The 17,260-nt window shown below is 45.5% G+C and overlaps 1 protein-coding gene across 9 annotated transcripts in view; it reads right to left on the bottom strand.

Annotated features, from left to right (window-relative positions):
* The window catches only part of foxp4 (forkhead box P4), a 213,199-nt gene that overhangs the window by 36,061 nt on the left and 159,878 nt on the right, over positions 1–17,260 (bottom strand). For 8 of the 9 annotated variants that reach the window (XM_037100677.1, XM_037100680.1, XM_037100679.1 and 5 more), the window contains one exon: positions 8,349–8,438. In XM_037100677.1, the coding sequence (XP_036956572.1) occupies positions 8,349–8,438 (90 nt within the window). Of the gene's footprint in view, positions 1–8,348; positions 8,439–8,634; positions 8,833–17,260 lie in introns of those variants that run through there. The other variant, XM_037100686.1, reaches the window with a different exon arrangement.

Raw genomic sequence — 17,260 nt, 5'->3', positions numbered from 1 at the left:
TTAAAAGAGAGAGATGCGTGGTAGATTAGTGGGAGAGAGGTGAGGCTGGGGGGGAGGGGAGGGGGGGGGACCTGAGTGGAGGGGTGAGCGGAGACAGGGGAGAAGGAAGGATAACATCCACCCGGCTGAGGAGAGGAAAGAGTGAGAGCGGAGGGAGAAACACTGGAAAATAAGTACAAGTTAAAAAGAGGGTCTTTCCTGCTTGGAAAAAACGTCCAAAACAAGCATCCTACAGCTCCTCAAAACATTAAGTGTGATGATATGTTTTAATGAACTAACATAAACTAGAAATTACACAGTTTTCTTTATAAGATTTGGAGTTTCTGCAGTGTGGTGAAGAAGAAAAAGATGGAGGGTTGTAAAATAGAGAGGTGTGTGCGAAGATGAGTCATACAAAAGGAGAAAGGAATCATACCCAGCAGGTTACTGGAAGGAGAAAGTGTGGGCCTAGAGCTCAAGGCGACACTTGTGACGGCGCGGGCAAACAATCACACAATACTTTGCTGGAGGCGTTTGATATGTGTGAAAGTTGAACCGCTAATAATAGAAAGATTCCGAAGATGTCATTCGTATCATTAACATGCAAGAATCGGTCATACGTGCAGACGCACACATGCACTGCTGAGGGGTCGCTGCCTGACAGAGGTCAACCCCTGTCTCGGAGAGCGAGGGAGCCGAGGGAGGGAGAGAGGGAGGGAAGGAGGGAGGGAGGGAGAAGAGAGGAGAAGAGGGAGACAGCCTTGTCGTTTACAGAGAGAGTGGAGGAGTAATTAGAGGGGTTGTTTGAAGAGGGAGTTTAACTGATTAACAAAGGAAGAGAGGGAGCGAGGGGAGCGCCCTGAAGATGGGAAGGAGAAGGAGGAGAAAGGCATGGAGTCCCAGAGGAGCGAGGAGAGAGAAAGACGGGGGGGGGACGCAACTTGCATTTCAATGAGGCTCCGTCCCTCTCTCCTCCTCTCCCTTGATGACTTTTCATTCTAACGAGGAGGAAAGCCCCACTTTCCATTTCAGATGAGACCTCAGGAAGAGAGGAAGGAGGGCTATCTGATATTAAACTGGGAGCAGCCGGGGGGGGGAAAAGGCCTATTGCAGCTCGGCAAAGTGTTTATATAGAGACAGGCCGCTTAAATGACTGCAGCTCCTCTCATTGAGGAGTGAACTTTGGATTTCACACCTTCACCTTCCGTCTAATTGAGGTCTCTGACTACAAAAATACGCCCAACAGCAGCCCTGAGCATCACTTAATATATGCGCGTGCACTCCAAATTATCACATTTAAGATAAACAAAGATGATCTCAAGGATGTCGTGTCCACGAGTTCCACTTTTGACAAAAAAAAAAAAAAACGCATAAAAAAACCACGTGATGGCTCCCAACCTTGAGCTTCACAGGCAGATACGTTCACCGCCACAGTCATTTACCTCGTGCTGGCCAGTGTGTGTGTGTGTGTGTGTGTGTGACGGCAGTGAGTGGCGAGAAGAAAGGAGGCTATAATCAGAATCTAAACAGGCTCTCAGTCTAAATGATGCGGGCCCTGCCTCTGGGTCTATGGGGACACGCAGGAGAGAGGGATAATTGAAAAAATGACAGAGGAGAAAGCAGGAGGAAGAGAGAGAAGCTGACACAGACCTCCTCCCCTCCCCTCCCCTCCCCTCCCCTCCGCCCCCCCCCCCCCCCCCCCCCCCCCCCCCCCGGTAGGAGCAAACCCCAGCGCTGTTTATCCTTGTCACTGAGCATTACCAACTCACCCTGGAAGGGACGCCTGGCTTTCTGTCTCTCTGCCCCTGTCACACACACACACGCACACACCTAGACGCGCATACAAACTGGCCTCTGACTTTGAATCTTTTGTCTACTCCGCTGCTATACTGTTTTTTTTTGTTTTTTTTCTGGCATCCTTTTGTAGAAATATTTGAATCCTTCTCAGATCTCACCACCCTCACAATACTCTGCTCTTCTGGAAAAAAAAAGCGTGCCACATTAGCAGCAGTGGCAGAGAAGGGAGAAGTCTCTGCTTATTTATGCACATGGTGACCGCATGACCCTCTTCTGACACTGCAGAGTGGCTGCCTCCAGGCTGGGGGTTAAATGAGAGGCTCCCATTTAAAATACAGTCAGCACTGTGCCGTTTCTTGGTGTGTAAAGGCTTTTTGTTTATCCACCAGCTCTCATCGCTATAGCTCCCATCCCTCTTTCAGTTCCCACAGGTAAACAGCCCGCTCATCACGCCGTCACGGTGGCGGCGGTTGCTGGTGGCGGGAGGAGAGAACAAGGAGGCCAGACGGAGAGGAGCAGAGTCGCGAAGGAGAAAAAAAGCATTTGAGTGAGAAAGAGAAGTAGAGGGAGCGCCTACTGCACTGAGAGCGTTGTTTGGAGCTCAGGGCCAGGCCTCTACTGGAAGTAAAAGGGCCCCATTGTGTGTGCTGAGTACCCCTCCTCCAGCTAATCTGTGGCAGGGCCAGGGGCCACATTACTCTGGGGGGAACTGATGAGTGAAGCCAGGTGGGGTTAGGGATGATACAGGAATCGTACCGCCTGAAACTTTTTTTTTTTTGCTGAGTAATGTTTCTGTCTGGATGTATGAACAAGGTATGCGCCCAAAAAAAACCCAACATATTTTTGAGTTTTATTGATTTTTTTAAGTGTCAGTTTAGATCTATTACTAAATGTCTTCACATCACAAGAGTTGTGATGCGTTATATGCAAACACAGCTAACAGACTGAGGAATATCTGTATTTATTAACACAATATGGCGGATTACTGTGTACAAATTGGTACAAAGCACAAAAAGGCTGATGAAACAGATGAAACAATAGAGGTCTGAGGAGAGCTGAGGGACGGGAGTCCACAGAGGAACACGGTTGGGATCTCAAACGGCCTTCGTACGCGCACACACACACACACACACACACACACACTATGTATGTAGACACAGTGTAGAACACTCAGCTCTCCCTGACAGCGGCCAGACAAATGAAAACAGAAAAAAAAAACTTCAGAGAGGACAGTGAAAGACCAGTAAGTTCAAGTGGAAAATCCTCCTCTCCTCCCTCTCTCCCTCCCTTCTTCTCCCCTCTTCCGCCCCCTCCCTCCATCTAACGCCCCAGTGCTTCAGAATAAAAATGACAACACGTTTCCAGAAAATACACACACACACACCCACACACTCTGGGCACTTCATTGGGAAGTGTGAGAGGCTGTTATCGACCATATTTCATTACTGATTTCACTCATGTTTCAAATCACAAAATAAGAGTTTCACACTTCAGCGACCAGACCCGAACCTCTCCTCTCCATCCTTCCCCTCCTGTCTGTCCAGCCCTCTGCCCAGAGCCAAACCCATTCCACTGGCTGCTCAACCTCCACCCATACACCCTTCACAAACTGTCAGGACCCTGTGCTACCCCCAGCGCACACACACACGCACATGCGCGCACACTCGGCCCCAATTCCCTCCACATCAAATAAGAGAAACTGCCAACTAAGCACTTTCATTGAGTGGACAAAAGGAGTGCTTTGGGAAAAACACTTTGAAAGGAAATAAAAGAGAACGAGAGAAGGAACCGCTTCAGTGCCGCAGACTCTGGGGGGCTAAACACTCATCTTTCCACATACTTTTGTTGATTAGTTAAAAGACTTTGAACCCGGCCTCGGAATCCTTATGTTCAAGAGTTTTACCACACATCTGCGGTGGTTCAAATAAGGCAGCAGAGGGAGGTCAGAAAACAATTTATCAACATATAAAAACTGGTGGACTGGGGTTGTTATATTGATTAAAACACATTTTCGGTGGAATAAAATCTCTGCTTCAAAACTGACATGACTCAGTTTCTTCCTCTCGTCTCTCCTGCGTGGCTCCCTCTCTTCCTCCATCCCAGTGTGCCGGTGCCAGCCCTCTCCAGAGAGCACGGAGCCAAGCTAATTAACATATCTCTAATGAGTCTTTTCATTTTTTTCCTAATTAAACGAGCTCCTCAATAATACATGAAAACGGGACACCACGCTATTCAATTACATACGTATGGGCCACGGCCAAGCACGTGCGTTAATCTGTATGTGTGCATGCCAAGTGGCAGTGTGTTAAGTGTGCCAGGCGTGTGTCTGCCAAGTGGGTGTATATGTGTCTGCTTGTGCCCACCCAGTGTATGAGCACGTGCCAAGTGTGTCCATTGTAGGGAATGTGTGGCGGGTCATGGAGGCATGCCACGTATCATGCTGGGTAATCCGCCAATTGCCACTCTGTCTGCCAACTGCGTGCCCACCAATTCACTCGGTCGGACGCGTGCCACGACCAATTAATGTTACATGTCTACAAACAACACACACCTAGTGCGAAATCATACAAATACTGCACACGTCAAGGATGTCGTTAAAAAGTCACCTCTTACTTTACCTGATGTTGCATGCTCTTTCTCCACGATGCCAATAACTAATTCACACCTGGAGGCTCCTTGGCTTATGCATGCCTTGCTCAGGCCTTATTCAGAAAGTTTAGTTTCTGGTGTATTCAGAAAGTTTAGTTTCTGAATAAGGACATAGAATGCAAGGCTGCAACAATGGACTTCAACGTTCACTTGGTTTATATGCCAGTTATGGTTTTCACCATTAATCGATTCATCAGTTGGTCTATAGAGAATCTAAAATTTGGGGAAAATGCACATGACAATTTCGTACAGCCCAAAATGACATCTCTAAATTGGTTTGCTACCATTCATCTGTTTTATATATATATATATATATATATATATATATATATATATATATATATATATATATATATATATATATATATATATATATATATATATATATATATATATATATACATATACATATATACATATATATATACACATATACATATATATATATACATACATACATATATACATATATATATATACACACATATATACACATATATATACATATATATATATATGTGTGTGTGTGTGTGTGTGTGTGTGTGTGTGTGTGTGTGTGTGTGTATCGGAATAAAATCACTGATAATGTACTATCAATTGATTAATTAATTGATTAACAATTAACTGATTAATCAGTGCAGCTCTAATAAATACCACTATAGTCTTTCCAAGGTAGTACGGGATTTAAACCTGTGAACGTCTGGTTATGCAGGATTTTGAAAACTTGATATCTTTATTACCAATCCCCAATTCAAATTATTATTATATGTATCAGACTTAATGTTATAGTGAGTGATGGACCACTATAATACTTATATGTATAAAACGATGTAAAAAGCATGAAAACTTGTTTGGCAATTTTCTCCAATTTCCAGACAACTATTTTGACTGTTATCATCATCAGAGAACATTACTAGGCCTTTTTTCTATCTGCACAGAACTTGCTCCTAATGTCAAATTAAAACGCCTCTGGTCTCAAATCATCAAACTCCTAAATAATCACTCACACAGTTTTGATTATTGTGCTTTTCACCATCTGTAGCTGCAATTCTGTTGCGCACAATCAATTTTTCCTACAATTGCCTGTCTAGAGACTTGAGCTATTGTCGGGTTTCTCCTGAATGTGACACTTGACAGTGACACACGCACACGTGCACACACACACACACACACACACACACACACACACACACACACACACACACCATGCACATAAAGTGGATTGATACCATCTCTCACAGGCAGCCAAACACAGAGACCATCTCTGAACAACCAATCAAAAAACAGATATAATCTCTGATTTTCTTTTGCTCTCAGCTCAGATCCTCCCCTCTATTATAAATAAAGAAAAGAAGAGAAATATGATGGGGGGGGCTTGAGAAGGGGGGTGGGGGTGGGGGGGTCTTGTCAGCGCAGGCCAAGGCTTCTCCAGAGAAGTCAAGACACAAATAGAAGTCTTCCCGCTCTCCCTGTCTGCCTCTGTCATTCTCCCTCAGAGAGAAGGGAAAAATCTAATTATCGAGCTCCTAAAGATCTCATTATTGGCTGAGGCTCATTTGCATGTGTGAGAGCAGCCCAGCAGGAACCAACCTGAGGACGGCCATTTTGTGCCTGATGTGAGCCACCGTGTCACTGTACAGTTGCTCACTGCCACCTTTGGAAATGACCAGATTAAATGTCTGGCCTCGCTCGCTCCGCCACTCATTCAGCCACTCTGCGGCCGACGGATGATTGCTTCAATTACAGCAAGTGAGTGCAGTTGCTGCATTTTAAAAATGATCATAAAGCTGGAAATTACAGTAATTAAGAGATTTCAACGTGCCACCTCAGTAGTCGGGTTTGTTGTGAGGTCTAGTAAACAACTACGGTGCTGCTGCTGCTGCTGAAACACACAGGTACACAAAAAACACTTTGTTTGTGCCTGCGCTGTCCTGACTGTGAGGATCCAACACACACACAAATGTAAATCAAAGTGTGTGCGTGTGTGAGTTGGCAGGGTGTGCGGTAGGCCATGTGAACTGACAGCTCAGACAACAGAGATGTAGCGGTGATGCCCTGGAGAGTACAGAGAGGCTAGCCAGGCCAGGCACCAACAAACAAGACAAACAAGACAGAGACGGAGAGGGGAGAGGAGGGGGAGCGGTGTGTGTGTGTGTGTGTGTGTGTGTGTGTGTGTGTGTGTGTGTGTGTGTGTGAGAGAGAGAGAGAGAGAGAGTGAGAGAGAGCTCAAAGCAGAGAGAGTGAAACCAGGGGAAGGTAATACTCCTGTCATACAAGAGATGCACTTACTAGGCAGGTCAGCTGAACGTGTATCCAACCTGCATTTGACCCCATTCCCATGAAAATGGTTAATCTTGTAAGCGTTCACTCAACTGTAGTTCCTCACACCTCATTGCAAAACAACAGATTTACACGTTAACTTTCAGTTTCACTTCCTCAAACACGCTCACTTTCTCTTACTTCCCTACTCTGTCTGTGTAGCTCTTTTTTGAAATTAGTCACGGTGAGAAAATTGCTGAAACATCAGCAACAACATTTAGTGAAACTCCCATCCCACAAATTTGAATCACTGAAACGCCAAAGTGGAGCAGTGTCCGACTTGTGAAACTCAATGACCCATTTGGAGCGCCAATGTGGATTTAAAGGCGGGCAAGCCAGAGGCAGAGAAGCGCGTACTGTAGGTCAGAGAGGGACTGTAACACATGTATTACTATCAATTTAGGCCACGTGTGCACCATTTTCAGTTGATTTTCATCGTGTAAGTCTTCATAATGTTTTGCCAGTGCTGATCAGATATAAATCACTGTTTATGTTATTCTCTGACTCCTTCCGTCACCACATCATCTCTCCCAACTGCCAGTCTTAAATCTGAAAGAAATAAAGCAATTCAGATTCCAATTCAATTTTTGATTGAAGTGTAATCCGCAAGATCCCCCTCCCACTTTTAAAACATATTACTTTTTTTTTTCAACACGGGATAGCTTTCTCTCTTTTTTTCCTACTCTGTCATTGAGACCACTAGACATTTAGCCCTTCCTTTTGATTATTCCAAACAAACCCCTCCTGCTGCCACTGGAATTATAAAAGACAGTTTCTTTGCACCAGAGGGGTCACCGGAGAAAAAAATGACCCAACATCACGTATCATTAACGCAAAGCTGCAAATAACTGGCTTTTATCTAGGTGGCCTGCACAGTTTTATTGCTTTTACATGTGAGAGGTTTCTCCCATGAGCACCGCGCACATGAACAAAACCAGCCTCTCTCTCTCTCTCTCACTCTCTCTTCCGTCTCCTTCTTCCTTTGCCGTAACGCGATTAACGAGAAGAGCAGCGCAACAGCCAGACTGCTCGCTGCTCTAGTAGACCCATGGCCCCACTTTATTGATATGAGGAACAGCTACAAATCACACTTCTGCATGTACTCTACACATAACACACTCCTGAAGGAGTTGCCAGAACTAATGTCACGTGTGATATTTTTCATAAACCAATAGTGACGTGTGTGAGCTGTCTCTCTATGTGTGTGTGTGTGTGTGTGTGTGCCTTCCTCGGGTGTCTTTCAGTGGGGATCCTGCACTCCAGCTAACCCCACTCTCTTTCTCTCTCTGCTTACTGTGGAATTCAACTCTGAAAACAGCTCGCTGGCCCAATCACTACAAAGGCCTTATTCACACACATACACACGCTAACAATCGCACATGCACTCACGGAAAGAGAGCGACAGACAGCGAGAGAGAGAGAGAAAGAGAGAGGGGAAAGGAAAAAGTATGCGCCTATATCACGCTGTGCAGTTGACGTGGCAGGTTGGTGAAGGCGAAGCTGCGGTGGCCAGGGGCTTAATATTATACAGATTCTGACAGAGCAACACTGGGCTTGTGCATCTGCGTGTAGATACATGTGTGTGTGAGTGTGTGTGCTCTGACCTGCACAGGGCTCTGTTTGACCTCGTTGCTGCCAGGGGAGTTGAGTCCAGAGGCCTGCTGGAGGAGGAACTGTCTGGCTGCCTGGAGCGCCTGCGAGGGAGAAATAGAGATGATCAGATGTTTGTCAGTGAAACATTTACTATCATTAAACAACAGCACGCTCGTAAAAGTTATAAATCTTTCGGAGTTACACCCTGCACACGTACGTCAGTTCAGTTTTCTAACAACACACACCCACACGGTCAAACTTTTTTTTTTCAATCAGGACAATAGAAAAGCACCAAACCGCTCTCCTGCTGGCCACTCTCTGTACCCTCTCTCTTCGCCAAGCTGTCAGGTCTGATTTCCTCAACCTGAGACGTCCACCTGGCACACACGCAGCATTCTCCTTGTGTGTGTGTGTCTATCTCCGTTTGTGTGCGTCTCCACGTGACTGAATTCAGCTCATTCAAAACCTACTCCAACTTCAAAAACTCCCGACCATCTCCTCTTTCCAATCTTTGCTCCTCTGCCCTCCCCTCTCTTCCACACCCATTTCCCTCCTCTCCTCCCCCGTTCGCTTTTCCGAGGAAGGTGCAAAGTGGGTTTTCCACATCCTCTGAGGCAGAAGTGTGTCAGCATATCTTCATGTGTGTCGGTTGCACAGTGTTTGTGTGTGTCAGAGTGATGTAAGGAACCGTTTGCCCTGATGTGCCCTGGAGAGCTGTGACTAACTGCCACCCACCCACCTCCTCGTTCTTCCTCCCTGTACTCCCATTACTCCCCCCTCTCTGCCCTCCAGTGCTGTCCATTCAAACCAGTGACACCATCGCTCAGCCTTCACTCTGCCCTTGAGTGTTGCCAATTCATCCTTCCAACGCCGCAACCTTACTCATTCCACCCACAGTCTGTCCCTAATACCCCCCCACCCCCACCTTCACCTTTATTTATATTAAAAACCGTACATATCTGTCTTTGTGTCATCACATTTCTCTCTTTGCTTTGGTTGTTGAAGTGTTAAATGCTCGAGCTTTCTATCATCGAGACAAATCACTTCCTGGGGAACGGGCATTTTTGTTGGAATGTCTGAACTGCTCCTAAAGCAAAACAAGAAAACACCCATCTCAAAACACAAGAGCCGCCTCGCGCTTACTGTAAGCACAGTCACATGTGTGCACACACACACACGCGCACACACACACACACAAAAACTCATGACAGAAGGTTAGAGAAGGGGAGACAGCAGGATGCACATTTGCTTCCTCTGACTCAAAGGGGAAAGGTTCTTTAGTAAATATTGATTTATGAAAGTCTGCGTGTGTGTGAGTGTGTGTGTGGACACCGCAAGTTAACGGCCAGTGTGAGGGATGTTCTTAACATGGAAGCTCTTACTCAACAGCACAGGCACCACAGATCTGCATCATTTCACAACTACAGCAAATTGTGAAGCTGTGAAACAGCACAGCACAGCGCGCACGCACACACACACACACACACACACACACACACTTACTATATATTGTCATGTAACAAATTAATTATCAAATTAGAAGCTCGGGTACATTAAGAAATGTTTAATTATAAAAACAGCGAGGGGAGATGAGAGGGAGACAGAGAGAGAGAGAGAAGTTTTCTGTGTGCACTCAGAGTGATGAAAACCATGTGTATGGAGCACACTTGCTACTTTTGCTGAGACCGCAATTAAAACACACACACACACACACACACACACACGCACACACACACACGCACACACGTACGTGGCTGCAGACGCACACACGCACACCCACGCATAGATTTTAACACTTTAACAAAAAAATCTTGGGAACCCCCTCCCATTCACTGGTTTGACCTCAGCATTAAGCAGGCACAGACACACACCCGCACACACACACACGCACAGAAACACCAAAAAAAAAACATACACGCACAAAAAAAAACACAACCGCCCAGTTTGTTGGCATGTGGTGTGAATTACTCCTTGAACACCCTGTCTAGCCCGAGAGCGAGTGTGTGTGTGTGTGTTTGTCTGCGTGTGTGCGAATGCGTGTGTGTTGGCAGGAGCAGGGGAGGCATGTCTGGCAACAATAAGGGACAATTCCACCCAAATTACCACCCTGATTACCACTATATTAAAGAGCCATTTATGGCTTTCATAAACGCTACAACCAAGCAGAGGTGATGCCTGTCTCCTCTCCTATGGGCCTGTATTCATGGATGTGGGTGTATTTGAGAGAGACAAGAATTACCAACAAAGCATGCCCTTCTCTAAATATTTGAGCTAAGTCTGTGTTGTGGATTTAGAAGCAGGTTTATTCAAATGTGCCACAGCTTAGAGGCAAAACTGTTGAAATTAGATGCTGTAAAAATGGTATTTTAACGGTTAGTTTTCCACCGTAACCTCCCGAAGAAAAAAAGAAAGGTTTACGCTTTCTGGCAGGCGATCATTAAAATGGCTAAGCTTAAGGTTCAGTATTTTTCAGATGTTGGCATACATTTCAAGTAAAAATGTCCTACAGTGTCTCACAGAACTGAGCAGTAGAGTTTAGTAAAAGCATAGCAGGATATATGACTGTAATGAAAGTGGACATGTGGTAATATTGAATCGCTGCCCATCCAAATGACATAGTTACTGTTCTTAATCAGTGTGCACGGCATAGTAAACTGCAGGTAACCACAGCAACATCGCTTCTATTTTACTTCACTAAGTCAGCGGCCGGGATGTGAATGAATCATCCCTAATTGATTAATCGGTGTTAAGAGTTTAACTGATTAAAAATGCATTAACCGACAGTCACAGACGGGCAGAAATTTATCTGGAAATATCTTTAAGTAAATTTAAACACAGTCATTTGCAATTACAACAAAGTCATTTTGTGTTACTGAGTTTAGTGACTTGTTGTTTTACTGTACTTGGTCTGGTCTTTTAAAATCTAACCTGCTGGTTACGGTTTTCTATTGGAAAACTTTTTTCAAACTTTATCAATGATTAACCAATAATCGTTTGTTAAAGCTGTTAACTAACCTGACTTAGGACATCGACATTGAAGGATTTAAAAACAATGCCATTTCGTTGTTATATGTATGCAGGTACACAAAGAAATGGCAATGAACTGACTCTTGAGTCTTGAAGGCAGTTGATCTTTACTTAAATAAACTGCTTGATATTTGAATCCCTTTGTCAGTTAGTGGTGAAACTCACCTAAACAGACTGCAAACAAACCTTAAAAACAAAAAGTGAATGGCTGTTAAAACACGTCCTCCTTTATGTGTTTGCCATGAGAGTGTAAATACGCTAAACGCGATCCGATACAGAAAATCAGCAAAGGAAGCTTCACTTCATTTAACACATAATCAAATGCCGATTATCTGTTCTATTTGTCTCAGTGGGGCTGGGCGATGCACTCAACTGTAGTTGTGATATAAGAAAAACTATGGTCTTAGAGTTTTGATGTGTTGTCATTTCCTGATTTTAAAGACTGCATGACAGTAAAGTGTTGTGCATTTCTGAACTGTTCCACTTGTTCTAATACAAATCTCATTCTGTTAATATTTAGCCTTATATCGTGTCAGTAATTATAGTCATCTCAACAATGTTTTTGCAATATCGACATCAAGGTATGCTAACGACCAACACACCAAACTCCCCTCACACACGCACGCACACACACACACACACACACACACACACACACACACACACACACACACAGCCAAACTCTATCATGTCTACATTGTCAGGAGGCACTCCTCTCTCTGACCCTCCTCTTTCATTTTTCCTCTTCACACTCACTCCTCTTCTTTCTGTCTCTGTGACCTGGGTGAGCTGTAGCATTGTAAAGCACGGCCCCCCTCCTCTCCCACTCCACCCACCCACACACCAGCAGCTCCTCCTAGACTCCCCCCACCCCCCCACAACCCCAGCTCCCCGCTCCCCCTGTGGCATTCTTGGGGGCGCACTGCACCTTTAAAGAAAATATGAGGGAGGCCTAAGAGGGAGGCCCAACAACAGAGTCTTTGTGCTGCCGCGGAGCACACACACTCACACACACATGCACGCACACACATATATACACACATCAGTGGTGTCAGACAGGTTTTATTAGAGTGAGAGAGGGAGGGAGGGGGAGGAGGAAGGGGAAGGAGGGGTGAGGAGGTCACCGCTCAGCTTGGAGGCCTGAGAGCACAGTATGAGTGTGTGCATGTGTGTGTGTGTGTGTGTGTGTGTGTGTCAGTTCGGTGTGTGAGTTCTTCTGACTTGTCATCGCTCCCCTCTGTAAATCATCGCCTCTGACACAGCCTTTAATAACAGTGCATTTTTTAATTCAGCAGGGTCACTCACTCTCTCATACACACACACGCACACACACACACACACACACACACACACACACAGTAAAGGCTAGTTTCTCTCCTTAACAGGATTTCGAAAAATGGCTGACAACTATGTTTCTTTGAAAGGAGGGAGGGCTGGTGGGGCATTTAGAGAATCCATTAAAATTAAAGGATAGAAATTTAATTTTGCAACATGTGTATCATGATATTGCAGCGAGTGTGTGTGTGTGTGTGTGTGTGTGTGCATCTGTGTGTATGTACATGCACATGTCCATGTGAAAGTGGATTCTACTCAAGTTCAATATAGATAAGAACAAAAAAGTAACAATCAACATGTTGCAAGGCCAATGCTTAGCTATTTTTGTGTGTGTGCCCACGCGCCTGTGTGTGTGTGTGTGTGTGTGTGTGTGTGTGTGTGTGCGTGTGTGTGTGTGTGTGTGCCTGGCTCAGGTTGCTAAAGCAAACAGGTCTTTGTGTGTGATGAATCTGGCCTCTAATCCGCCCTGCATGTTTGGGTGAGACAGGGAGAGAGAACGCAAGAATAAGCAAAAAAAAAATCTAAACAGAGAGAGACGTAGGGAAGGAGGAAAGGGAGGCAGGGGGAGTCGGAGCGAGGGAGAGAAAGAGAGAGAGAGAGACAGGTGGGTACCATATGTTGGAGTAGTCCATCAGCACAGACTGAGGTCCATTGTTGACGGCCAAAACGAAACAAACCGGTCCCCCTCTCCTCCTCATCTCCCCCCGTAGATAAACAGCCCACAGGGCAGACAGTGGGCTGTCCTTGAGGGAGAAGGAGGAGGAGGAGGAGGAGGCGAGGGAGTTAGGAAGGGCAACGGGGGAGGCAGGTGGTATCAGGTTTCTTTGCTCTAAGACCAAGAAGAAGCGAGCAAGGAAAAAAAAAAAAAAAAAAAAGTAAGGCGCGCAAGTGAAGGTGCGAAGCTCATTGTTTCATCTGTTCGCGACGCAGCTAAAGTGTCGGACGCGTCAGATCGCACCCGCTCCAAACAAGTATCCCCTCGAGCTCAGCAGCTCTGGCGGAGAGGCTCGTGATGCACTGCTCCTCCATTCCAAAACCCTTTCCTCCCCCCCCCAAGGCGAGGGCGAGAATTGGCGAGAGGGGTCGATAGATACAGGGTGAAGACGTAGAAAAGAGCTCGTCACACCCAGCTGCCTCCTCTGCAGGCCTGCACGCTCTCTGATTTTGGATCAGTGTGAGAGCGAGAGAGAGAGAGAGAGAGAGAGAGAGAGAGCGGGTTCAGAGAGGAGCAGTGGATCTTTTTTCTTTCTTTTTTCTCCACACTTAAACTTCCCTCTTTCTCTCTATCTCCTTTCTGGAGTGCTGTCATTGAAGCTGAAAGCCAAGCTAAAGCTGTGTCGATGCTGCCATCCTCCTGGGTCACCCCCGTGATCCCCGTGTATCCGTTCGCAGTGCGCTTCCTCACACTTCAGCACCAGGAATCACCTCCAAACTCCAGTAAACCCCCCTCCTACTTTAATTTACTCTCTCCTCCTGGCTCAGTCTTTGACTCTCTACTAGCTTTTCTGGCTCCAAATGCCTCTTATCTTTGATTCCTTCTCATTCCAATCATGATCAAGGAAGAGGATGAAACATGACCAAACAGATGTAACACAATCTACAAAGCATGTTTACTTAGTTAAAAGGATGATGATACTACAGTACCACCGGCATCACCTGCGTGTTCAGGAGCTATTTTACACGCACGCAGTCTGAGCAAGGTTCAGATTATTGGAGAGGTGACAGTCAGAAGGATTGCTAAATGACTTTGGGGCACATGTGAGTGAAGGCTTGGTTACAGCCGCGGTGGAATCTCACGAATCGAATGCATCACTGTCACTCACCACAAAAACCAGATTGCTTTCCCAGATCACTCCGACTCTCTCTCCCTGTCTATATCACCCGATCTGTCTCTTGCCTTCACTCTGCCTCTCCACATAATGTATAACTCACAAAAGTTTGCCTGGCATCGCTCCAAGTCTTCTGTCTTTCTTGTGCCCTGCGCCCCTCCCTCGCGCTCCTCTGGAGAAATCTGTTACCCATACCCTTATTCTCCACAGTAAAGTCTGAGAGCAGATATGGGTTAGACGGAAGCCTAAAATAGACCGTCCAGGCCAGTGGAAACCAAGGCTTGTGAATGCAGCTGTCGGCCTTATGAGGGGACCCTCGCCTGGGCTTGACTGTCAGACAAAGACCCACTACCGTGACCGCAGCTGTGCTTGGGCCGGGATAGGTGGTTAAAGGTAAAGCAGCATTTAGGATTAGCACGTCAATATGGAGGTAAAAATGGACGTGTTGCATGTAGCGTTTTTACCAAACCAGCGTCACAGTTTGGTATGTCTCTGTAAAACGCTGAGATGACCGACATTCTCAGAGTTTCTTGTCATTTTCATCAACAATCAGACGATCGAAGTAAAATCTCCAACTTTTTCATTTCATTTCATTTTTCACGCAAGAACGAAATAATCAAATATTTGCTGTTTGCAGCAGCTTAAATGTGAGGATTTGCTGCTTTTCATTTTGGACTGTTGGTCAGACAAAAGAAGCAATCAGAAGAAGTGTCTTTGAGCGATGAGCATTTTTCCCATTTTCTTTTTCTTTTTTTTTTACATTTCATAGACTAAATACTTAATCGATAATGAAAGTGGTTTTACCATCGGCCCTGCCGTCAAGGCCAATGTCTGGAGGTTTTTAATCCCAACCAAACATTACAGCAGCTGATATCACTGAAGCTCATGTTTTCCACCAGACGTCAAATTTAATGGGAAGTTTATTGGATTATGTCATGATAGAAAGATAGTCTGTAGCGTGTATAGGGGGAAGTTCTGCTGAGCAGGTAGCAGCATTTTCTTTGTTCTAAAAAAGGCCTGATTTGTTCCTTGCAATTACAAAATTGTAAGTAGTTGTTTGTCAAAAAAACCTTGGTAATTCTTTTGAGTTGGATGTAATTGTAATATGGATAGGAGTCGTAAGGGAACAGAGAGTTGTGTATATATATTTAGAGCAGATCAGGGGTTTCCAGGGGGGTAAACATATAGGGGTATGGGGCAGTCTGAGCCAAAGCCCGCTAAAGCCTCTCAATTTCACGGTGGGTTACAAATGACGTCTGCCCTGCCAAGTCTTCGCCCCTTTCCTCCGACTCTTCCTCACGTACTCCTTCTCTGGTATTAATCAGCTCTTTCCGGCCTCCCTTCACCAGCTTTCCCGGCCATTTGTTTTCGCTCATAGCAAACTTCAAACCAGGTTGTCCACCAATATAACCGAGCTTAAACGGCCCTGAGTACCTCAATCTGTTTAGGCTGCCGCCGCTGAGCTGGAACTATCTGGGACACCTTCAGAAACACCAGCCTGCCGCAATCCCGTTCAGCTATTTAATGTAATGTTTCCGCAATATAAAGGCACCGTTCGAGAGCTGAGGTTTTAAGACGGCTGAAGCAAGCTTCTCTGGGCCCAGACTGACCATTAAAGAGAGGAAAGACCGCGTTCAAGAGCCAACGCAATAAAAACTCACAAACTCCAAAAGAACTTCAAAATATGCCGTAATGTTTGAAAACCCTGGCCGATTTTAGATTTCTTTTTTTTTTTCACATCCTATTTTTCACAAAAGGGACCTGTTCTAAACTCCGGAGACCCTGCCGTTTTCCAGATGGTTCTCTTCAGTTCAAAACTGTTTTGCGAAACGAGAAAACCTCTCCCCTTCAACTATGTCCCTAAACTCATCTAATGTTTCTATTGATTCACAGGGGTATACGCATAGAGTCATAAAACGGAGCTGACTGAATACCCAGGACTGCTTTATATCATGACACAATTCATCATCATACACACACATTTTCGACTAGCATACGGACGTCCTAAGGAGACGCTGTCAGCTTTCCTCCGTTAAACTAAGGGATAGGGGCATGGAGAGATAGACAATTAAAGATAATGATGAGGTGAGCAGGGACAGAAAGAGAGAGGAACTCCCTTCCTGAGAATATAAAAGCAGCTCCCTCCGTATTGTTGGCCTCATCTCAGTCCAGGCCGCTAATTGATGGCAAATAGCTCTACAGCAGTTTCCTTACACACACACGCGCGCACACACACACACAAATACACGTCATACGTTATATACACATATGCAGTTTCCCTGCGGTTTTCAACACAGCTCGTTTGGCAAGAGAGGAAGGTCTCGCTCCAGACAGACCCAGCCCACAGCGGAAAACACACACACACACACACACACACACACACACACACACACTAACACACAGTGTACCTTGTAATATTTAGCCCTCATCTTGTATAAGGTGGGACAGTTAAGTAATTCGGTCATGCTCCTGGGAAGACAAGGCCACTTAGGTGTTAGGTGTTCAGCTGGGTGACCTCCAGAGTTTAAGCTGCATCGCCTGCCCATCGCGAGCAACTCCTGAGAGGGGAGACGACTGCGAAGGGCCAGTCCATGATGAGGATAGCACTAGCCTGGCAACCAGGCCTCACATATGGAAACCGTTTAACTGTTATTATTAATATCCAAAAAAAAAAAAAAAAGAAAAAAAGAAAAATCAAACTAATAACACATGCAAGACACTGCCAAGACCCA

The sequence above is a fragment of the Acanthopagrus latus genome, chromosome 6 (assembly GCF_904848185.1).
Source record: "Acanthopagrus latus isolate v.2019 chromosome 6, fAcaLat1.1, whole genome shotgun sequence".
Taxonomy (NCBI): Eukaryota; Metazoa; Chordata; class Actinopteri; order Spariformes; family Sparidae; genus Acanthopagrus; species Acanthopagrus latus.
Note: the sequence above shows the minus strand (reverse complement) of the source record. Positions and strands in the feature narration are given on the sequence as shown.